The 24,901-nt window shown below is 41.9% G+C and overlaps 1 protein-coding gene across 1 annotated transcript in view; it reads left to right on the top strand.

The window, feature by feature from the left end:
* LOC115007701 (low-density lipoprotein receptor-related protein 1-like) overlaps positions 1–24,901 on the top strand; it is an 83,363-nt gene that overhangs the window by 20,961 nt on the left and 37,501 nt on the right. Inside the window, 11 exon segments of the mRNA XM_029430646.1 lie at positions 4,186–4,323; positions 7,864–7,983; positions 8,587–8,715; positions 8,833–8,948; positions 8,950–9,097; positions 17,578–17,740; positions 19,163–19,385; positions 21,283–21,472; positions 21,597–21,740; positions 23,202–23,438; positions 23,758–23,938. Coding sequence (XP_029286506.1) covers positions 4,186–4,323; positions 7,864–7,983; positions 8,587–8,715; positions 8,833–8,948; positions 8,950–9,097; positions 17,578–17,740; positions 19,163–19,385; positions 21,283–21,472; positions 21,597–21,740; positions 23,202–23,438; positions 23,758–23,938 — 1,789 coding nt within the window.

Raw genomic sequence — 24,901 nt, 5'->3', positions numbered from 1 at the left:
TATAAAACAGTGAAAAACAGGACATTTCCATATTTGAGGGGCTAAAAACCATTTTGACATTTTTGCATGAAAGATTACTTCGACTCTCCAAATAGTTGGCAATTATTTTACTGTCGATCAACTAATTGATAAGTGCTCTAATTATTGCAGCTCCAGTTACTTGTGAAAGAAAAAAACTCAAAGTATGAACAGTCCTAGCAAGGAAAATGTGTCTTAAAATATTAATCCTAAAACAGCATGTTATTAGAAAGTGCCAGCTCCCCTTTCATCACTGTGCCCCGTTGCCCTTGCCATTTCCCCGGCTCTCCCTCCAGGTGGCCGTGCCACAATTCAGATCAGGCGTCGCACGTGACGCTGCTTACAGCACTGCGGCTCAGCCTGCTTTGTAGGGGGTCACAGCCGATTTGTGTGATCCAAACAATGGCCTTAGTTCTCTCGTACTCCCTAGCACTGGAAAAGTGCATGTGATCTACCTCAATGTGTAGCGGCTTAAATACTCCACTCGTGCAAGGTGTCTTAAATCCAGCATGCCAGCATCTTGTTTTGGTAGATGCTTAAAGAAGAAAGGCTTTGTTTGGCTTTCTGACTTGGTTGCCTAGAGAAAAGTATCCATCATATATATATATATATATATATATATATATATATATATATATATATATTGCTTCTATATAAGTATTGCACTGCAATCTTTAATGAAGCTGTTTGCTTCTGTTTGTACATCCTCAGACAATTTTGTTGCCCAAAGAAAGAAGTGAAGTCTGTACTGGTATCTTACGTCTCTATGGCGTCTGTAGCAGTGAAGCCTTGGAACAATCTCTAGCTCTCAAGAGGAAAAGAATAGTCAAATCTTCAGCCTCGGTTTTTTTACCCGCTGGCTCTGTCACGAGGATAGGCTGTATGGGTCGATGATGGGAACACCAGGATGATTTTCCTTTTCCTTGGGTGCCCTAATTGAGCTACAGAAGAGAACAGTTGAAGCTGTACCAGCCAGCCTGTGTAGATCTTTCACTGAACTATTCAACTCGCTGTGTTGAGAAACAGAGCAAATACAAACTTCTCAACGAAAGAATGAAATAAAAGGCTTGGGCCTGCTAACCTGGCTCACTCACAGTAGAGGAATGTTAAATAAAAGACCCTGTTTAATTCAAATTAGCAATGCTTTTTCCACCGCGGCCCCGCCGACCGCTGCCAGCTCGCTCAAGAATGAAGCTTTGTGGGTCTCCGTCCACTTCCTGTGGATGAGGTGTTGCCCTCGATCCTCTCTGTCTACTCTCTCACTTTCTCTTTCTGTCTCTTTGTTTCTCACTGTGTTCATTTTCCACATACTGCCTTCCCACTTATACACTTACTGTAAATGGGTCAACAGATGTTGAAGGAGAAATGATGGGAGGAGATAAAGGAGGAGGAGGAGGAGGAGGAGGAGGAGGAGGAGTAGGGGATTAGGCCAGGCCAAGAGTTTGACTAGAGGAGTGATCGGTTTCAAATAATGCATCAAAAAAAGGGAAAAGGAAGGAAGGAGTTCATGCATCCTGCTTGCATTTCGATCTACTTTTCAGTTATAAAAGAAAGAAATACACGGATCTACTTCCTTGCTGAGAGTTAGATGAGATCAATAGCACTTTCATTTCTATTAGCTAAATAGTGAAAATAGAGCTAGCAGGGGATTAGCTTAGTTTAGCAGCATAAAGACTAGAAACAGGGAGAAACAGCCGGACTCTCTCCAAAGTCCAAAAGTGCATCTTATAATACCTGCTGACTAATCATGTTGTATTTTGGTTGTTTAATCCATTGGCCAGTAGTAGAGGTGAAATACTGCCTCCTATTTCTTTGGAGCAGGTGGCTCTGAATTACACATTGAACCTTTTAATGAGCTTGCCCGTAAACACATTATTGAACCAGGATAGCTTTATGCTTTGTATGCTTTATTTGTAATTATTGTGCCAGTCTCTGACGGGTATATAATTCCCCAGTCATCTCACAGAACATAGTCTTGGACAGTGGTGACAGCAGTTTGGACACAGAGTTGTTGGCAACACGTGGACTAGTTGAACTTAAGTACAGAAGTTGTGCTGAGTCATTGTTCTTTTTGTGGAAATTAAAGACCGGTCAGAGAGTCACAAGGCAGGAACGTCATCCAAGAAAAAGAGTTCAGTAATAAGGCCATTAAGTAGAAAAGCCTTGACTGCTTGTCCAGTGATTTTAGCAGAGCGTTCACTTCTCTACTGAGTCAAAGCTGTATAGATTTAGTGGAGGGAGACGTTTTTGCCAAACTCGGATTCACTCAAGATGAATATGTTGTTTCTTTCCCAGGGATCCCAAAGTCCTCTTTTAGCACACGCTACTAAACCGGGCGTACATGCCACTTCACTGTCTGCCGTGCTTATTGTTGGTGTTTTGCCTCTGGGATGGATATGTGTAAGCTGTAGATGTAGTGAAGGTAGTCATTGGGCCAGTTCCCTGCAGGATAATGGTGTGTTTCTAGTTCCTGCTAGTTTCCTCTAGTGGCGATCTTTTGCTGCCACAATGGTTCTTTGAATGTCTGCCTTGTGGTTCTGCCTGCTAAGTTGGCAAGAGGAAAAGATGAATGTAAATCCATGATGGATGAGAAGGGGAATGAACTGAAGTGTTGGGAAACAAGGTGAAGGAACAAAACAGCTAGCCTGAGGAAACGAGGGAAACAGATGCAAACACACAAGCTTTCTGCTTTCTTGAACAAATCATTTTAGAAACAGAACTTTGTCTGGTACATGGACATTTATTTGCTTTTGTGATGTTCTTGCAGAGACAGTTTATGAAAGCATACAATTTCCCAAAACAATGCTTGCAGAGATGTTTCAAGAGGAGCTTGCACAGGGTTTCCCATCACGCACAAAGTCTTCTCTTTTTCCCAACATTACAACACACGGCTCTAACTTATTACTGCAAAGTGCACGATCAATCATGTGACGTGAATTATGAACTTAGTCATTTAGTGAAGACGTAAACTATTTCCTCATTCAATATGTGGCTTTTACATCTGTCGATGATGAATGGCTTTAAAACCTTGAACATCTTTGAATGTTACATGTTACGAAATGTCCATTGTTGTTGTCCAATACTTGTCTGATAATATTTAAGGGTTTTTCTAATTGCCAGAACTAAATTGGCCCATTGATTTCCAATAAGGGAGAGCGTGAGGGATCTTTGGAAGATCAGTTGTTATTGTATTTACATCCAGATTGTTTGCGACACTGCCACTAAAATGTCACTTCTCTCTTGTATATGGCCGCATAACGAGACCACAGTAGCTGCATCCACAAACATGAAGGAACAGATAGCTTGATGTGCACTCACCGGGGGACAGATGGTAGACAAACATTTCTGTGTTGCTCCAGTCTGACAAATACCTTGTCAGACACATTTTCCCCTCTCTGTCAGAAGATCTGTCATCCATTGTCAGGACGAAAGGGCAGTGTTTTATAAAGATAAAGCATTTCTGCTTCACTGAGGAGTTCCTAGTCGAGACAAAATTGATGAAAGCGCATGCCTGCATGGTTCCAAACAAACCGGTTGGTAACCGGGGGTGTGGCGTGGCACAGCTGGACCTGTGTTCCCAGATGAGGTGGTACATGATCTTTTGGTATCCATTTTGGCATGACATGTGTTTCTGCCTGCTGAGAATGGTTCTTATCGCAAAACAAAGCAGAAAGAACAATTTGAGGCACATTCAATATACATCAAATGATAATAATGCAAATGAGAAAGACTATATTTGGGTTTGATTTGAACCAATAAAGTCATCCACAACGTTACAGGTTGTCTTTCTGTTTCCGTTGATTTAATATATGTAGCCACTTACAGGAATTATAGTGTACATGTATATATATTATATATTGTATGTATGTATGTTGGATTATCTGTTGTCTTTAAATTGATTGATGCACTGCATACAATTAGGCCCAGGTCAAACAGCGTGTGTGAAATAAATGAGCAATTAATGGGAAACAATAACTGAACCAGTCTCTTGAAAAGTTACCACATTTATTTAGAAGATGGAATATTTGTCTCATCTGAACTGTTTATGTAAAGATAGTACAAATGGACATTCATTCAGTTATACTAAGGATTATGACACTCCTTACCTTTTCAGTCAACCATAATTGTGTGTGTGTGTGTGTGTGTGTGTGTGTGTGTCTCCCTCAGGTCCACACAGTACCATATCACGGTGCCCTCCTAATGAGTACCAGTGTGGAGAAATGGAGCTCTGCATCCATATGAGCAAGCTGTGCAACGGTGCTTCAGACTGTACTGACGGCTGGGATGAGGGCCCACACTGCAGAGGTATATCACTGTCACACGCACGCTTGTGTTTTTGGGATGTGCAACAGTTTGCTGTGTGTCTGTATAGCATAAAGAATTGCGGCAACAACGAAAGAAACCACAATATTTTCACATTGATGTGGTAAATAAATCTGTTATTGTGACTTCAGTGTGAGGATTTCGGGGGTGAGAATTGTTCAATAAGAAAGCGACAAATAGAAATCCAGTCACACTCCCTACTCCCATTTTTTCCCCCCACACACACACACACACACACACACACACACACACACACACACACACACACACACACACACACACACACACACACACACAAGGTACTAGCACAAGAATTGTATTATTTACCTGCACTCTCTTTTGCATTCATATTATGTTTGACATCCTGTGTCTGTCACAATTTATTATTTCAACACATTAAATTAGAGAAGTTGTCATTTTAAAACCCAAAACTAGGAAACAGTTTATGATGAAACTAAAGAATGTAATAAAAGAATATGCTGATCAAGTTTACCACACTGAGTGGAAATAAAACTTGATTGTGCAAAAGACCTTCATATCTGGATCGATGGATTGTTATAGGAAATGGTGAAGGGGAGGAAAAGGGAACCGAGGACTTCCTCTATTTGCGAGTCATGTCTGTCATAAGGGTAGCAGAGGAACAGTCCAGTGCTGTCCGTCATGACAAAGGTCAAATAAATGTTTCAAAAGCGGGCATCATTACTGCTGCATCACTAAGATATACCCTGGAGATAGATTTCCATAATGCTTGATACGTGCCAAAACTTCTCACCTCCAACCACAAATGTTAGAAAATGAACTAAGAATCTGATCCAAAGCAAAAATATTAAATATATATTAATATATATAATAATATATAATATATAATATAATATATTAAATTATTACTTTGTCCAGAGATTTTGATTGGCACAGTGTGCAGAATTAAACACCTACCCTGATCATTTCTTCCTCACCTGATTCCTTTCTTTTATTTTACTGAGGTAGTCTTTTTTATTTCTCACATCTCCACACTACACCTTGGTTAAGAGAATGAGGTGGGATAAAATATTTATTAAAGAAACATGGAAAGAGGCCATCAAATATTCATTGCACTTTTCAGGCTGGCTAGATTTAGAGGTGTGTGTGTGCGTGTGTGTGTGTGTGTGTGTGTGTGTGTGTGTGTGTGTGTGTGTGTGTGTGTGTGTGTGTGTGTGTGTGTGTGTGTGCGTGTGTGTGTGTGACCACAAATATACTGTATGTCCAAATGGGGGGGTGCACCAGCTTTTTGGGATAAAAACATTGGATTCATCCAAACTTGGCTGTTGGGTTAGATTTAGGTAAATAAACGTAGACGTAACATAAATATCTCTTGTTGACAACTTTTACAAATCTTTTGTTGGAGGTTATGTGTCCCAGTCAGGGGTCATCTGATTGATAACAGAGTTTTGCATTCTGACCCAAAACGGAGCACGTTTCTGCACTTTTATTTATATTTTGTGGTGCGTGTCACGGTTGGTTGTTTACATCATTGCCCATGTTGGTTTTATAAACACATCTCGGTTGTTCGGTGCTCAGACTTGTTTTGGAAAATTCCGTGCACGTCTGTAATTTGAACTGCGGTTGTCCCAGCAAGCCTCCGGAGTGCCGCAGGAAGACTTGTGTACTTGTCTGTAATATTCAATGCATTGTATGGAGATTGGCAGCAGGCCACTGGTTACACTGAGCAACTCATCTGGTGTTTATTCTCATGCAGAGCGGATTACAAATCGAGAATAATAGCTGAAAATGCACACAGAGAAATCTGCTGATTTGCGTGGTTTCGCTTTTCCTTGCTCAGCAGTTATAGCTGTATGGAGCTGTTCACTTTATTATTGATTTGGAAAATTCATGTAGTGCAGCAGTACGATATGCAGAATGCAGTATTGCACCTAAGCTTTGGCCTTTTGTGTCTTTTAACCTTGAAAGTTAAAATTCTTGATCCCTCCTCTCGCTCCGCCGGAGGCGCTATGTTAGTGTGAAGTGAACCGCTTGTGACTGACAGATCTCCGCCTGGTTTGACACGACCGTGTCTGTTTGACTATGACTCACTGTGCCTTGATTTATATCTCACAGGATGCGCAGTGCACTGTTGAGATTCCATTATGTGTCGGTCAGCTGACTGGAAGGTGTGAGTGTAGCGTGTTGTGTTTGTGCAAATCTATATTTATTGTGTGTGTGTGTGTGTGTAGCCTTGGAGATGTTCTGGGTTAGCGGGGAGGTATCGATCGTGAGAGCAGGGCTGAAGTATTTGTTGATTTTGGTTTCGTCTCTGGCCTTCCATTTACAGACATTTTTATCAAATTTAATTATTTACATCCTAACATCCCTAAAAAGAATGTCACATTTTAATGATTTAAAACATAAAAGTGCAATTTGGATATCAACTCAGTCAGGATGGAAACAACAATATCAGATGATATAATGACTTGTACAGCCATAAGCAGGGACTCCAGTGATAAATGTTACTATTGTTATTACACGTGAGATGAGCTGAAGCAACCAGGAAGTCTCATTCTGAAAGAATCACTTTACTCAAATCGGTTTATAAGATTTTAAAGGTTTTTTGTTGCAGCCACGGCTATAAGCACTATAGTATACAGTATACATCTCGCCAATTGGACTTTACTGTATAAATGTAGTATTTAATCCTGAGCAACATAAGTGTAATTAAGGGGCCATTTCCACATTGCATTTGCTTGACCGGCCGTAATTGTCCACATTGTTCGCACTTCTGAACCTCTTCTGCTTTTGCACTGAGCTGTTGTTCACACGTGATCCACTCGTCTGCTTGAATGAGACAATAAATGAACTCATCCCTCTCCTCGGTGATGCATTCTGGGTCACGAGATGATTTGTTTGTTTTCAGGGACAGGTTTAGGAACTCTTATCTGACTTGTCTCATCTTGAAATGTACAGTAGTCACACTTCTTCATTCGACCGCATGCACTGTAGACCGCATCCTCAGGCCAGTACTCATGCTGATGATGAGTTTGTTGGGTAACTGAGCTGACGCATACGTGCCTCATTGTGAGGAGGAGGCCACAGAGAGTATAGTTCAACACTTTAGCCACACACATCAAGTATTAATGCGCTTCAGCACCCTGCTGCGCTGTTCCCCACAAAGTGTACAATGGCAGCTTCAGCAGCACCTGCTCCTGTCGCCTACAGGCATGCCTCTTTCAGTGTCTTCTCCCAGATAGTATCCGGCAGAATGAATGAAATGAGTGATCACAGTATAATCTGTGGGTTTAGTGGTATGCTGAATGGATTATTACAGAATTATGCTCGTATCCGCCTCATATTAAAACCACTGATGCAGTGTTTTAAGCCCAACAACAATGTCAGTAACAGGGAAGAAACATGAATAAACACCTTGTGTCTTAAGTCACTCCTTTTATACAGTGTCATGTCGTCCTGCTGCCTTCTCATGCACATTACTCCAAAAGCTCACTTTGTCTTCTGTCCCCCTCCCTCCCTCCCCTTCTTTTGTCTCCCCCCCAGAGTTTATATCCAACTGTACGCTTATGGGTTGTCAGGAAAACTGTGCGGTGACTCCAGTGGGGCCTGCTTGTTACTGTAAGAGTGGTTTTGAGATCAGCCCAGATGGAAAGACATGCAAAGGTGAGTTCCTCTAAAAAAAAAAATGGCCACTCTCTGCGAGGCATGCAGTTAAGTACGTGCCTCAAGTATTTAATCAACAAGTCCGGAGAAATAGAACATATGTGTATTTTTATTTCTGCATGAAGTGGCAAACAGACAGCGATGACAGGATGAGAATGTTTTGCATCAACAACACACAGAAGTGCTTACTTTGTGTAGTCCTCTTAGTGTCCAAAGGTGCACCAGTGTTTACTCAGCTTTTGGAGAACACACACACAGTGGGTAGTTCAGGGGCCCCTGGGAGTGTGGAGCATTTCCCTCAAAAGCCTGTTTAGAAACATTTATACTTCACAGTCACAGGTAATAATGAGCGACACCTGTACGTCTCACTGATATAATCTATGATGATGATATATGATGATATATCTCACTTTGTGCAACATGCAAACTTTATTGAATCACTGACTTAGTCTGGCAAAAATAAAACTGAGCAGTAGACACCAAATTGTTGGTTAAATCATAATTTGTATGTCCCACCTTCCCACCTGTGGATATGTTTAAGTTTCTATTATGTTTGTTATTTGCTATACCTCCTATACCCTAATAAGAACATCTGTGGTTTAGATTTTGACGAGTGCAGTTTGTACGGGACGTGCAGTCAGTCCTGTACCAACACTGAAGGCTCCTACGCCTGCTCCTGTGTGGAGGGCTACTTGTCCCAGCCAGACAACCGCTCATGCAAGGCCAAGAATGGTAAGTACCAGCAGACAGCAGCAGGACTGAATGTAATCCAATTTTGACTGAGACTGTGTGGATGTTCTGTTCATGTTCCTCCTGTTAGCCGTTAGTTATGTTCATGTCACGTTCCAGTGCCAGTGGACCGTCTGCCTGTCCTGCTGATCGCCAACTCACAGAACATCCAAGCCACCTCCCTGAGCGGCACCACGGTCCACAGCCTGCTGTCCACCAGCACCAAACAAACCACCCGCCATGGACTTCCTCTACACGGAGGAGACTGTCTGCTGGATCCACGTAGGAGACGCCCCCTCATCCACACACCTCAAATGTGCCAAGATTCCCAATCTGAAGAGCTTCACAGAGGAGAGAATCATTAACATCTCCCTCAGCCTGCACCGTGAGTACCCCACAGCAGCCTGCATATTCCCCCTGGTACATTTAAAAAGCACAGTGCGATCTGCACAGGCCACAGTCCACACATAATATACTTTATAATACAACAGCAACAACAGAAAGTTGCCTCACACTGCAGCAAGGCAAAGTCTGTGCATATGTGTGTGTGTGTGTGTGTGTGTGTGTGTGTGTGTGTGTGTGTGTGTGTGTGTGTGTGTGTTGTCATTTCATTAGCTCGTGATAAGAACTGAAGAAAACACTGTACACAACATTACACAACCTGTGGCTGTACAGCGATCTGTCAAATATCTGGTGATTTCTTTTCAAGCTGAGTTTTCTAGTTTTGTTTGTAGGTTTGCTGTCGTGCGTTCACAGTGAAGAACACAAACCTGCTCCTCTCTCCCAAAATATGTATTCTGAAATCAAATTCATCACTCGCACTGAGTTAATTTAAAGGTTAAACCTTTCGGTGTTGAAGTTTTTACCTGTGGATGCTTTAAACTCTAAAGGATGTTGGGCTTTTCTACTGAGTTCGTTGTCTTGTAGAGTACAGAGTGTGTTTGTACAGCAGAGAAGTTCAGTCCGTGCTGCCATTGTTCATGCAGGTCTGGCTAAAATGAAGCACACACTTAATAGATGAAAACACAGAAAGAATCAGCACAGCAGACATGCCTTTCGCCCACGGCTCCTTCAGCAGGAGGACCTTGAAGAAGCTGACTGGAAGTTTAGTTTCAACACACAAACACCGACTTCAAAACAATTTGAATCTCTTGTCGCTATCTGGAAAGGAATGCAATCAGACAAATCCGAATGTTAAGGCATTCTGATTCTCCTTAAGCCTTCCAAGGTCTTTCCCACCTTTCAGCAGCAAAGCCCAACCTTTGGGGGGGCCTCAGCTGATCCTCACCTTGAATTGTTAGGTTTGTCTTGTTTGCATTCTTTTCAGATGGAGATTTGGCCGGGCTTGTAAAGTAAAACGCCTACATGCTTGTGCACAGTGAGTCCGATGATATTGTGGAAGCACATTAAAAGCAGCTGTGTTTTTCCATGGCTTAAGTTTCGTTTCAGAAGAAACGAAACTTGTGTGTGCGTTCGTGCTCCAGAGTGTGTAGACAACCCGCCGGGTCAAAAGCCTTCACACCCACAGCCGCTTCTCCTCCCTCCGTTTATCACTTCATTGCTTCAAGTTCCTAGCTGTGTTCTGCCCTGGTTTTCATGCAGCTTGTCTTCACTGGGAATCAAGACGGAGACAGAAACAACACATTTATTCTCACAAAGCCGGCAGGAACAGGTCTCTTTGCAAGACTGATGACTACCTGCATTCTCATACTTATCCTCAAACATTAATTAAAGGGCTTCGCCTTGATTTAAAACAACATTGCATTTCTCACTTACTGAGTCGTTTGTGTTCATATTCTCTGCCCTGTCCTTTCTGGTTCTCCACTTCTGTTCTGTACACAACAATTACGGTGAAATGGTAGACATCCTATAATTGTATGGTATCATATCGCTCAGCGTAATGCCCCCTTTTCTCTTTCTCTGTTTTGGTACTTGCATACAAGCATTGTGACCGATCACATCCACTCAGTGCGCAGCGGCTCGTCTCCGTGCACATCTCTAAAGAATGCACTAACATGACAGAAATTACTTTCTCAGCGCAGGCCATCGGAGAAAGTGAAAAGGCCGAATGATGACAGGCGGGGCCGCTCTGTCTTCCAGTGCGGTGTAGCTGTCATTGGGAAATGTGTTTGCTTCAAAGCAGATGATATCAGACAAGCTCCGAACAATGATAATTATGCACGAGGCATTTTGATGTCCCTCACATTAATAAGAGTAAACCGAACCTGATGCACCTCTCGGTTGTCTGTTTTGAGCCTTGCTAACGCTGCATCTGTTATTTGCACAATTATACAGTACATCAGGATCATGCAGGAAAAATAGAAAAAACACCCTCTTCAAAATTACAGAACAGTGCCACACTGAGATTTGCTATTAGGGAAAAACATGTATTTGTAATTATTATCAGAGTAATTAAGAGAACAAGGACAACAACTGTTGCTATAATTATGCAACTTTAACCAGAACCTCAGCTTACATTGGTATCCACAATTTAAAGACCAGAAGAATCTTTCGGAAATTCCAGCAGCTTCAGTTGGGTTCTGCACACACACATACACACACACACACACACACACACACACACACACACACACACACACACACACACACACACCCTGATATAACGGATATGCATGACTAATGATGAAGACTTAGGGCTGTATTGATGAAATAAGGACGCACTGCACTTCCTGAGTGACAATATTACTATTTTCATGTGGAGCTGCGACGACTATTCGATTAATCTATAAGTTGTTAGACAGGAAAATAATGGCCAACTATTTTGTTAAGTAATTTTCCATGCAGAAAGGGCAGAAAATGCTATTTTCAGCCTCTCAAATATGGAGATTTCCTGCTTTTCTTTGTTTCATATCATATTATTATGAATATCTTTGTTTTTGGACGGACAAAAAAAGACATTTAAAGACATCACTTTGGACTTTGAGAAACTGGTTCTGGAAATGTATGACAACAAATGATTAATCGATTATCTAAAATTAATCAATAATGTCAGAATGTGAATGAGTGACATGAGAAAACAAGAGATGAAGGCATTTCCATTGTTAAAGAAGATAAAGCGCTGGTTGTTTCCTAGCGTGACTGTTTAGCAGAATAAACAATGTCTCCGGCATGGACGGTTGCTGGATGTGACACAAAAACAAGTGTAAAGCTTTATATGTATGATGACTTGGACAAAGAACGGCAGTTATATCTAAATCTGACCAACCAGAGGACAACGTATACTTAGCGTCAGCGCAAATAAAGTAGACGATACCAAAGGGCAGACTTTTGTTCCTGTCCATAATCTGGAGCGACTGCCCAGACGGCAGAGCTGCTCTGCTGGACGGGCTGCTGGCGTGTGAGTGTGACAGAATAGGAGGAGCAGGTTTATGTTTACAGTCAACATGGAAGGAGCCAGCAGCAACCAATGACAGGGGTTAACATACAGGAAATGATGCGCATGTGGTTGGAGTGACTCATGACCTCAGTATGCCACAGATGAGTTGTCCAGATGCTTCTTTCTCCACCCCACTCTCACACGGTCTCTCTCTCACTTTCATTACATTCCCTTTGACTCTTTTATTTTTTTTAGTCCCACTTTCCTCCTCCAAATTCGATGAAACATACACTTACTCTCGTTCTGTATCTCAGTGTTGTTATAATTATACCAGTTTCAAAAGTGGTTATGTAAGCCCCACGTGATTAACTTTATTCAACAGAAAAACACGGAATATATCTGACTTTACTTTTCATTCAAACTCAATAGTGTTTAAAGATCACTGCTCAGCTTCTACTTAGGCACAGTGGTGCTTTGAATGCGGATGTCAGCATGCTAACATGCTCACAATGACAATGCTAGCACGCTGATGTTTAGCAGGCATAATGTTTAGCAGGCATAATGTTTAGCAGGCATAATGTTTAGCAGGCATAATGTTTAGCGTGTTGGGATGCGAGCATTTAGCACCAAACACAAAGTACAGCTGAGGATGAATGTCGTTGCGTTTTGCAGGTACTGTAGTTCCCGAAAAAGGGATCACCAAAGTGTGTACACATTTCATTACTATCCATCCAAAAGCCAAGATATTTCAGTCTAAAGGCTAAAGATCCGGATAAGTATTGAATTATAAAAATACCTTTTGCAGTGCAAACACAATACATTGTGAACGTTTAACCATGGGAACCATGAACCATATCTAATTTGCATACATTTTTCCTCATCGTTTTCTATTACTCCAAAGCATATTCTGAATGAATCTTTTATTCTAAATTGTGGCAAGCAGAAAACAACCTTTGAATATAGTGCATACAGTATAGATCAGTTTAAACCGTTGTTTTTGCTATTAGTCTGTGGGTGCTTAGAGCTCTCGCCTAGAACTGAAACTGATAGATTAGCATGCAGTAGTACATGCTGATGATCCACACTGTGCACAGTTGGGCTGATCCCAGAGCTGTCACTAAGCCTCCTTTCGCTGCTTGTACTGTAAGAGCTACAGTACCTACTCCCCCTGCACAGTGAGCTACAGTGTGCTGCCTGCAGACACTGGCCTGAAATCTCCTTAAGAGGTCATGTGCTGTTAAAAAGGCAAAACCAGTACACATTTTCAATCTTCTCTTCTCTCTCTCTCCCTTTCAACACTTTGTTCAGCTCTAAAGAAACGAGCACAAGAGAAAATGGAGAAAGAGGTACGGAGAAAGAAGAAGGAAAAGGAAGAGCGAAAGAGAGAGAGAAAGGAAGGAAAGCGAGAGAGAGAGAGAGGAAAGAGAAGGAGAGGAAGAGAGAAATAGAGAGAGACTTGTAAAAAAGAGAGGACATCAGAAGAGAGAGAGAGGAGAAAGAAGAGCGAGAGAGAGAATCTATAGAGAGGGATTTAGACGATAGGAAGAGAGAAAGCGATATAGACGGAGGTCTTAAGATGTATTTAAAGAGAGAGGAAAGATAGGAAGATATTGAGAGAGAAGAGAGAAAAGGAGGGGAGAGAAATCTTCATAGGGAAGGGAAGCGAGAAGAGAAGAAGATGGAGAGACTCGGAGGGAGAGAGAGAGAAAAAGAGAGAGAACGAGGAAGCTCTTCAGAAAGGAGCTCCCTCTCTTCGTTCCTCTTCTCGTCCCTCTTTCTTAACTTGCTGCTCTTTTCTTACCCTTGCTTCCTCTTGAAATCTGCTCTGCATCTTCTCTAAGATAGAGGGAGAAGAGAGAGCTATTTCCTCTAGCTTCATTCGTCCTTCTTCTTTCTATCTCTCTCTCTTCCTCTTCTTCTCCCTCGTCACTCTTTCTCTCCCTCTCTCTCTCTGTCTTATCTTTCTTTCTCTCTTCCTCTTCCTCTCTTTCTTTTCCTTCTCTCTCTCCCCTCTCCTCTCCCTCTCTTCCTCTTCTCTCTCCCTCGCTCCCTCTTTTCTCCCTCTCTCTCTCTGCTTCTGGATCTTAACAGATCCCCCTGCCTGCGTGCTTCTGGTGTGACGCCCAAATCGGCAGATGCTCGAGGGAGTGTTTTGGAGTGCGGGAGGTTGGCGAGGGGAAGTGGGGGGTTGGGGTGTACGAGCGGTCGATGTTTAAGCTTCAATCACAGTTTAAAAGTGACAGTTCGGAGGTATCAGCTCCTTTTAAAAGTATTGCCACTGATATAACTACACTATTGATCGCCCCGTGTTAGCAGCGAAGTACGAGCAGATGGTGCCTGTGAAGATGTATGTGCCTCACTTGTACTCCTACATACAGTTATTGAAGTAAAACTCTGTCTAGCATTGCTTCATTTAGCAATACACTTTAAATACATTATCTAGATATCCTCTGTGTTTTTGTTTTTCTTAGACCAACAGGGAGCAGAACGTTGAGCGAGAAAACACGTAGAAAACAAGTTGTTTGGAGAGAGTAGGGGAAAAATGAAGAAGGCGGCCTGTTCTGTTTTTTCAATTATGCTGTGTTGTTTTTTTATAGCATGGGTTGAGACAGACAGAGCTGCAGTTAATGAATCCAGACTGTTTTCCCACCTCTGGGGAACAGACAAAGGGGAGGGATGGGGGGGATGATGCATGGAGGAGGAGGAGGAGGAGGAGGAGGAGGAGGAGGAGGAGAGAGAATGGGAGGAGATTCAAAAGTCTTTGCTGGAGCCATTTCTGTTTAGCATAGGTGGAGGAAAATGGAGAGCGAGGGGTGTTTTTCTGCTCTTTCAGTAAACTTTTCCAACATTGCACAATTTCCTCTTTTCTCCCCCTTTTGTTTACCCATTGCTTAATCAGAGAATCAGGGTGTTGTGGAGCAGCTGGAAGCGTTTTAAACAGAGAACTCTGTGTTAAAAATTAAGCGCACCTTTGGGAATACGGCCCCTGATTCCCATAAACCTCAGAAATGCTGCTGCACAATGGCCAAGTTTCCCTAGTGGAAATCAGATCTGTTTCTCTCTCTCTCTCCCCTTTCCTTCTCCGTCTTTCTTCTTTTTCTCACTTTTTCTTGCTTTCCTCTCAATCCATCTGCATTTTTTTTCTTTTTATCCGTTTTCCTCTTATATTTCCATCCAAAATATTTAAAAGTGTTTCATTTCCCTCCCTTTGTAGGCCGGGCTCTTCAGAAAAATGTGTCAGTTTTTCTAAACACAGAGGCGCTCGTATGGAATTACAGTGAGATTTAATTTGTCCAGAGTTGGCATGGTTTCACTACGCACACTTTTATTGCACTTTTGTGCCAAGGAATCTGCTTTGTCATTTCCTCTACTCAAGCTTTTCTTTCCTGGTTGGAGAAATCGATCCTCTAGTTTCCCCTTAATCATCACAGTGACCTTCTCACCCTGGTAAACATACCACCATATTAGACATCCAGCCTTACTGAGCACTGCATTAACCAAGAACTCCTGCAGCACGACTTTAGCCCTATATCTCTGAGGTGTTTGTTTACATGTGTGAGTCGGTGTGTGTGTGTGTGTGTGTGGATAGTTCTGTGCAGAGCAGAGCTCGTGGCAGCTGTGAAAATACAAGTCTTGTGGCTTGTGAAGCCCTCCTCCACACTTTTTCTCTCACTCTCTCCAGACGTGCAGACGTATAAATTTAATTCCCAACGTTAAGAATAATATTTATAGGTACTATAGTCAGTGCTGAAAGAAGTATTCAGATGCTGTGTGTACGTAAAAGTAGCAAAAACACAACGTAGAAATACTTAGTTTCAAGTAAAATCTTCAAAATGCTACTTAAAGCTGCTATATTCAATATTTTTATGTTTACAATGGATGACATGACTACTGTGGGAAATGGGAGCCAACAGATAATTATCACCTTCTCGGCGCTTTAGCATCTTCCAGCTCATTGTTTTGGTTTGGTATGCGTCTTAACTACTCGGCTATTTTTAGAGGAAAAACTAAAAACAAGAACCTGTAACTTCTGTACGCTACCTGCCCAGCACTAAAAGGCAGACAGACAAAGTTAGCGACTTGCTAGCTAGTAAACATAGTGTTTTATTTAGCTGCTAAATCTAAATATGTCCTCAGGAGTTTGTGAAAAGCAAAAACAAAGCCAAATTGAGATATCGGACTTACATTTATCAGGACACAACATTAAATGAATGCTAATATTGCTCCATATCAGCTGGATGTGTAAACTGGGTAAACAACTCATCATTGCAAGTTCATTGCATTATTATCATAACTGAGTGGGCCAAATGACCCCTGTCAATGTTGTTTTATTATATATTATATGATTAGTATTACTGATGCATTGTGTTAGTATAACTAAACAATTCTAGCTGGTATAGGTGGAGCTTATTTCAACTATTTTATACACTGTTGGTAAGTTTAATATTTTGTGTAGCAATGCATGACATTTCATATGCTCATTAAATATTGTAAAATCTCAGTTTGCAAAATCGCTAGTAACTGCAGCTGTGGATTTATACTGTGGCTTAAAAAGAACAATATTCTTCCCTGAAATGAAATGGTGTACAAGTATAAAGTTGCATAAAATGGAAAAACTTAAGTAAAGAACAAGTATTTCATAAGTATACAGTACTTGACTCAAACCTCTCACTACAGTAAATTGCTCATTCTGGACATTTAATATCCTCACATCTCCTTTCCTTTAGCTTTAACAATGGCTTTCTTTCTCTGATCCTTGGCTCGGACTCAGTGTGGCTGAGCTGGTGTTTGAGGAGAGGAAGGAAGAGGAGGGAATGAGGGAACCAGGGAGAGGGGTATTTTAGTGTCTCATGCTATTTTATTCACTATTTTCCTGCTCTCTCAGACCCTCCCTATGTGGTCCTGAACCACATTCAGGACAGGATAGAGCAAGGATATTAAATGTTTTTCTTCTTCTGTAAATGTTCCATAAAGTGCGTGTGTGGTGCCATATGCACGTGTCGAGGTGTTTGATTTTCATCTTCGGGTGGGGCACTGGTCTTCCCTGTGAGCCTAGCCTCGGGAAAAATAAGCGGAAACCACATGTCTGCCGTAGCGTAGCTACGGCAACATCACACCCCTGGAAGCAACAAACAGCCTGTCTCATATACTGTCTGTGTGAGTGACTTTGAATGACAGACGCATTACCTCGACACTTGCTAATTGGAGTTGACTTACATGTCATTTGTCAGTCAAGAAAACTGCCACGAGTGTAAACCTGCTATTTGGACTGTGAGAGTGTTGCAAAGATAGAGAAAAGGGAGCTGTTGACGTAGCTGCCACACAGTATTGCTGACTAATTTACTTAATCACATGACTATGAGTCAAACATCTTACCCATCTGCTACAAGTATATACAATAACATCACACGCTCAAGCTCTACCAGTTCATCAATTCAAGTATCAAAAACACTGTGTTTGCCTCCCCCCCTGCACCTCTCGTGTCCCAACTTTCCCCCTATTCACCCCTCCGCCCTTTCTCCGTCCAGATGTGGAGCAGATGGCCATCGACTGGCTCACCGGAAACTTCTACTTTGTGGATGACGTGGACGACAGGATCTTCGTGTGTGACAAGGATGGGCAGACATGTGTCACCCTTCTGGACCAGGAGCTGTATAACCCTAAAGGCATTGCCCTGGACCCCACCATGGGGTCAGTTTGATTTCTTACTTTCTGTCTTATGCATAAACATACTTCATGCGACTCCAGTCAGATTCTGTCATCTGTTGTTCTTACCCAACTTTAAAACCACGAGTAGAAATGGGGGGGGGGGGCAAATGGATTTTTGGACGTTGGAGTAATTGTGTGCAGATGTTCTGTTTGCACTGTGGTTCTCTGACTGTATAGGTTTTGAATGAAAAAAGCATGTTTTTGTTACAGCTCCTTTGTTTATGCCAACTGAATTCCTGATCGCGTGTGTATATCTGTGGTGCATGCTTGTGTGAATGTCTGAGCGCTTGTGTGTGTTGGAAAAAATTAACAGCAAGAATGTGTGTGTGTGTGTGTGTGTGTGTGTGTGTGTGTGTGTGTGTGTGTTCTCGTAGAGATATCCATCGTTTTCGTCCCACGCAATTTCCTCCTCCGTAATTGGTTCTTCTAGTAACAAGGTCAGGTAGTTACTGTAGCTGCTTTTTTGTTGTTGTTGTTGTTGTTGTTGTTGTTGTTGTTGTTGTTGTTGTGGTCTGCAGTGTCATTAGAGGGGCAGAAAAACAACACTAACAAGAGTATAACAGCAATCATCCTTTGTTGTGCTGGAAATCTTTCCAGAAATCCCATACTGACTGTTTACTGCATTCAACCTAAAAAAAGGCAAATTTACAAAAAGCCAACATCATTATATTTCTACTTCGTTTTATTATAACTCCAATATGACTGGATTTTGTGAGGTTGGCTTTGGACAGGGAATCTCAAGATGTTTGTTGAAGGACATTGCATAGAATGTGTTTTCAAGCTTGTTTATCACATTTCTTCCAACAAAGATGTTGCTTGCTAACACATTTACACTTAGCATGAGCATTAACTGTTGTTTGAAGCTTTATTTAAGTCACTACTTTTGCTTTAGCAGCAGTAAAACACTTCAATAAGGATTATGGTCAAACAAATAGTTTGTATTTTGGTGTTGTATCCTGTACAGTCTGGAAAGCCCACTGAGACAAGAGTAATTTGTGATATTGGGCTATATAAATACATTTGATTTAATTTATTTGGTTCTAAATAAGATTTACAGTTGAAATGTGCAAATTGTAGACGTTGAAAATGGAACAGGAGAGTTGAGGACTTCAGACATCTTGTTGTGTTCAACTAACAGTGCGAAACCTCAAGATAATGAGTTAATATCCAGCATTATTTCTTGAAAAGAAATGACTTAAACAACAAATCTGACCTGCTGTCTGCAATTAGGGGTGTTTCCTACCTTTCTCATTTTACCCTACTGAAGCTAGATCCTTATTGTCTCCCTGTGATGGAAATAAGGGTCAATTATAACAAAGCCAGATGGGCTGAAAATCAAACTATTTTCCGAATCAGTCAATCCATTCATCCATCTGTCCTCAATCAGATCCTTTGTTTCCGCAGGAAGGTATTCTTCACAGACTACGGTCAGATCCCTAAGGTGGAGCGCTGCGACATGGACGGCCAGAACCGAACAAAGCTTGTGGACAGTAAGATTGTATTCCCCCACGGCATCACGCTGGATCTCGTCAGCAGGCTGGTGTACTGGGCTGATGCCTACCTGGACTACATTGAGGTGGTGGACTATGAAGGCAAGAACCGCCACACCATCATCCAAGGCCTGCTGGTGAGAACAGCTGCACAGCACTCACCACTCTCCCATTATCATCAATTAGTAGGAAGATGAGCTGTCTTAAATGAGCTGTCCTTGTGTATGCTATTCATAATGCTCTAAAAACTCTAGTGTGCTTTAGCGTTCCCTATATATCTATAACACACCTTATGTTTCTCCTGTGTACCCTTGTAATGTGTTCACGCCCAGTGAGTTATGAGCAGAGAGAAGACTGTCGACATTTGCTTTTTCATTAAAGCCGCTGATTAATAGTGTCTAATGCTGAGGATGTTGATGTTGCAGCGCTGATGAAGCACAGTGGCTCTTAAACCTGTTACCATGGCTTTTACCTTGATCTGTGGAGAAGTAATGGCTTTCATTTACTCACTGAGCCTAAGGGCCAAGCACACACACACACACACACACACACACACACACACACACACACACACACACACACACACACACACACACACACACACACACTACTATCTCTTGCTTTGTGTGTGCGTGTGTGTGTGTGCACCTGTGATAGGGCATTAGTACATGCACGTCCTTCAGATAAAGGTTAAAAGGAAGTGTGTTAATGATGCTCTTGAGTTTGGGCTGTTTTGTCGAGAGTGTGTGTGTGTGTGTGTGTGTGTGTGTGTGTGTGTGTGTGTGTTTATTAAGACATGCTCTCTTAAAGCTGCATAGGAAACCTTTTTGTGTAAAAATACAGTTTTCAAAGTTCAAATCAACATGCATGGTTGATTAGAGAAAAGGTTTCCCATGCCTACTAATTGAGACCCTTTTTAATGCATCATATTTGGACAAATCCAGTTGGGATGTTGGCTGTGGCTATTAACAGCCACTTGGAACCTGAAGTATGTGAAATCAAGTAGCGCTTCATTTTTATCAAAACTAATTCTCATGGCTAGCATTGGTCTGGTTTGTCTTGGCTAAATATGTGAGTAAAGGGGACATCGTGCACAATCATGTCTCCTCACTGTCTGATGCTAATAGGTTTCCCTTCACTTTAGCCTGCGATAACCGATTTGATCTTTTTGACTCTCTGTGTCTCTCCAGGGCCCAGTGGGCTCCACACAGCCTCAATGCAAAACAGAAATAGACCACAATGCCATCTCAGGGTTTCTGCTGCTGCTGACACTGTGCCGATGACTCTTGGGACACTGAGTCATTGGCCTCTGTTTGTTTTGATATGAAATGTCTTGCCTTGCTCTTCTTCCTGATTTGATCAGATAAAAGATAGTTTGTCCATGAGTTGTGAGCAGTCATTTACTGCTGCTAATCACTTCATCGTTATAATAAGACACGGAAAATACTCGTTTCTAAAAGAAATGTAGGCAGATGGCTGTATCAGGACGCTCTATATCACAGCACTTGGTTTATTAAACTAAACGTAACCATGGAAACAGCACCTCTTCTTCATGCTACATTAACAGTTAACGCTCACTTGTAAAATAAAACTAACCATGGGGAAAATGACTGAAGAAAATCTTTACAACGTGGAGGATCATTTGAACAGAGCCTATCTTGTTTGTGTGGTAAGTTGCCATGGTAGAAGCGCGATAATAGACCGAGGTTTCCAGATATAGCAAATACAATGCAGTAAAATGCCACTGGGACACCACATTGAAACGTAGGCCATTATTTTCATGTATCAGGGCACATTAGAAGACAAGATACTGCATGAAGGTGAGGCAGGAATGTGCACATACAAAGTGAAAAAGATCCTTGTAGACTACTAGTGACTGTGGGACTGCAAGTAAAAGTTAATTTGATAGAAAACTGAGTTCTTCTTAAGTTGAGTAAAGCACTCAAAAAAGTTAAAACTGGGATTTTTAAATTGCATTCGCCTCTCCCTCAACCCTCCTCATCATCTCCCCACTTTCCCCTTTCTCTCCTGAAGATCGAGCACCTGTATGGTCTGACGGTGTTTGAAAACTACCTGTATGCCACCAACTCAGACAACGCTAACATGCAGCCTAAAACCAGTGTGATCAGGGTCAACCGCTTCAACAGCACAGACTACCAAGTGGTGACCAGGGTGGACAAGGGAGGAGCGCTACACGTCTACCACCAGAGACGCCAGCCTCCAGGTAGACTACATACACACGCAACAAACACACACACACACACACACACACACTTTCATATATCATGCACATCTGTATTGATGTTTCTGGTTTTTGTGACTTTATCTTCCACCTTCTTGGTGTCCAGTACGTAGCCATGCATGTGAGGTGGACCAGTTTGGAAAGTCTGGAGGATGCTCAGACATCTGTCTGCTGGGGAACGGCCACAAGACCCGAACCTGCCGCTGTCGCTCCGGATTCAGCCTGGGCAGCGATGGCAAGTCCTGCAAAAGTGAGTAACGTCAGGACTGTTAGTGTAATACAACAATGACTAAGTTTCAGCAGCTGCAAATCAACAAATGATCTACAAAGAAACTCCAGCAGGCACTGGGAGATGTTAGAGAGGCTAACGTTCAGTGGAAAGATTGTGGAGTAGCTAAAGTTATTTGAAACATTAAAAAAAGAAAAAAAGGACGATTTGATAAAAATTGTTTTAAACATTAATTGAGTAGGCTGTACCATGACTAAAACGATCATGAGCTAGCAAGCAAGCAGAAAGGTACAGGCTACAGTTAGCTTAGCTAAATGTAGGCTAATGTAAGAAATACAATGTAAAACTTATAGCTAACTTAACTTAATTATTAATAATAAGGTATAGTTCAAACAGCTATCTAACAGTTATAGATAAACGGTGGAAATAGTAAGCTAAAATAACCATTAATGGGTAAACTGTTGAAGTAGCTAAGAAGTAAGCAGAAATAGTTAGCTAAAAGAAGCCTAATGAATAAATCATTAAACTCGACAGTTCGCCTAATAAATAAATAGTTAAAAAAGCTACTTCATCAGTTAAACGTTATGGTTGAACAGTTGACAGTTAGGTAATAGTAGTTATAACATCCAGCTTTAGTGGGAGACGTAGCTTACAATTCAAAGATGACCAAACAAACCTCAATGTGTTTGGTAAAACACATTGTCTTCTTTCTATGATCTTAAGTTTTAAATAACATCCATTTAAATTTAAATAAATAATAGAATATCTAGGACATGGTGGGTCATGAGGGGGCACATGAGCCCATCTGGCTGTGGAGGTACCGCTGAGAGAAGCACTGCACTGTAGCATACTGTAGATTCAGCACAATGCATGCATGCTCCCAGCGTAACTGTAAGTATAAACTCCACAGCGATTCAGCTCTATAGACCTAAAGCCAAGGGCAGCCAAGGTAGGCTCAGGGATGCAGTTCTCCCCTGGGCTACAGACTGGGAAAAAGAGCTATGAAAAAAGTAGCTGAGCAACACATAACTTTGTCTGACTCTCGAGCTCTCCACTGACCTCCCCTTAAAGCTGTTAGCCTGATTCAGCTTGTTCAGAGGAGAGTTTTAATATTCTATCAAACAATAATAGCATTATATTGATCTGCCGCTTAACAATAGACTGCCCTTGAAAATGACACAATTAATTTAAGTAGAGGCAACCCCTCTGCCTCTCCTCTCACTGCCTCACAATTGAAAATCACTTCATTTTCATTTAGGGCTTTTGCTGATCTTGCATTTAATTAACTTGTTTAATCAATACACAGTATTTGTAAAAGAAGTCATGAGTCAGCATCTCATTTTTTGAGTCTGTCAACTGAAATTGTTAAAGAAGGTGAAACGGGGAAATTAGTTTAGTGTTAACGGCCTCTGCTGAATTGTGTGCATATAAATTCAGGTCTAAACTTCAGTCTTTTGCCTTTGTTTTCTTGTTTTGTTGCAGAACCTGAGCACGAGCTCTTCCTGGTCTATGGTAAAGGTCGCCCAGGGGTCATCAGGGGCATGGACATGAATGCCAAGGTGCCAGATGAATACATGATCCCCATAGAAAATCTGATGAACCCCAGAGCTCTGGACTTTCACGCTGAGAGCGAGTTCATTTACTTTGCCGACGCCACCAGCTACATCATCGGGCGACAGAAGATTGATGGAACAGAGAGGGATACCATTGTGAAAGAAGGTGTGGACAGCTAATTTGAGAAAAACATAATATTCTAAAAGGGTCAATGTGAGTTTGAGCTTGCGCAATCATTTTCAGAAATCTTTTGAAAAGAAATTCAAGTAATTCATTTAGAATTAGTCAATTAGATGTATTTCCCAGCTCACCCTGAAGTTACACTTACACACGTACATTCAAGGTAAATAATGGATTTTAGCCCAGGTTCAGTTTGTAAAATCAGGGCCAACATTTGCAGTTGGAACATAAATTTTAGACCTTGCGGTGCTTTTATGTGTGCTGTAGCGATACACTTCTCACCAACAGTACATGTTTGTCTCAGGGATCCACACAGTAGAGGGCATAGCTGTGGACTGGATGGCTAACAACTTGTACTGGACAGACGACGGGCCGAAGAAAACCATCAGTGTTGCTCGGCTGGAAAAGGCTTCGCAGACACGCAAGACCCTCATCGAGGGAAAAATGACTCACCCTCGTGCCATCGTAGTGGATCCTCTGCACGGGTAAGGGAGACAAAGAGAGGGTGATGGAGTTGAATGTTTTTGTTGCAGGCAGCAGTTAAAATAATGCCGACTTTGAGGTGGATGTTTAATGTTTTATGATGCACGCATGTCGTTTGTGCTTATTTGTGGTGAGAAAACATAGGGTGAGAGATAATGATGGGTGGTCATTTCTTCTGGTCAGCTGTCTGACATAATTGCAGACTCTTTGTCACTCAGCAAACTGGTATCTCCGTCTACTCTTCAGTTTCAGTTTCACTCATCTCGTGTGTATAAGCTGTTTATCGGTTTTATTACCGCTTGCCCCACTTCCCCCCCATCATCTCTTGTCTGTGTCTCTTCACAATTTCCATCAGAGAGCATTATAGCATCTTCATCTTATCTGTGTTGTTGACCATTATCCCTCTGAAATGTAACGTCCCTTCTGATTTCCCTTATCGCACTCTATTTATTAAAACAGACGGAGCATTTTGTGCATTACATGGTAGATTTCCTGCACAAGCTTATTAACACTCACCCGTATCTCCCTCGCACGCTTTCAAAAAGCTCTTAATCTTGCCGTGTACGGATGTGTGTTATTAATATGACCTCTTGGGCTCTCTCCGGAGAAGCACACGTTCGTAAACACGCACGCACTGTTTGGATTGCTAGCGACAGCGTGATGTGTGTCCGCACACTTCCCGGGGGAAAGGCACTCGCCTCCACTAATGCCTGTAATCAATCAGGCTCAGAGAGGAGAGGGAGGAGAAGGAGAACTTTGTGGAAAGAAAAGGAAGGAGACAGGCGGAGAAATATGAAATGTAAATGCTAATAAGTCAGTAAGTCATATTCCAGTAAAAAAAGGGGGGGGGGGGGGTTGTGTTTAGTTTTGCACAATGTTGGCAACAGTGCTCACAGGCTGAGCCTACAGGAGGGAAGGAAATTGGCAGGTGCTAAAGTACCTGGTGACAAACATTTATTTGCCTG

The sequence above is a fragment of the Cottoperca gobio genome, chromosome 5, assembly GCF_900634415.1.
Source record: "Cottoperca gobio chromosome 5, fCotGob3.1, whole genome shotgun sequence".
NCBI classification, from domain to species: domain Eukaryota; kingdom Metazoa; phylum Chordata; class Actinopteri; order Perciformes; family Bovichtidae; genus Cottoperca; species Cottoperca gobio.
This window is presented reverse-complemented; position numbering and strand designations above follow the sequence as displayed.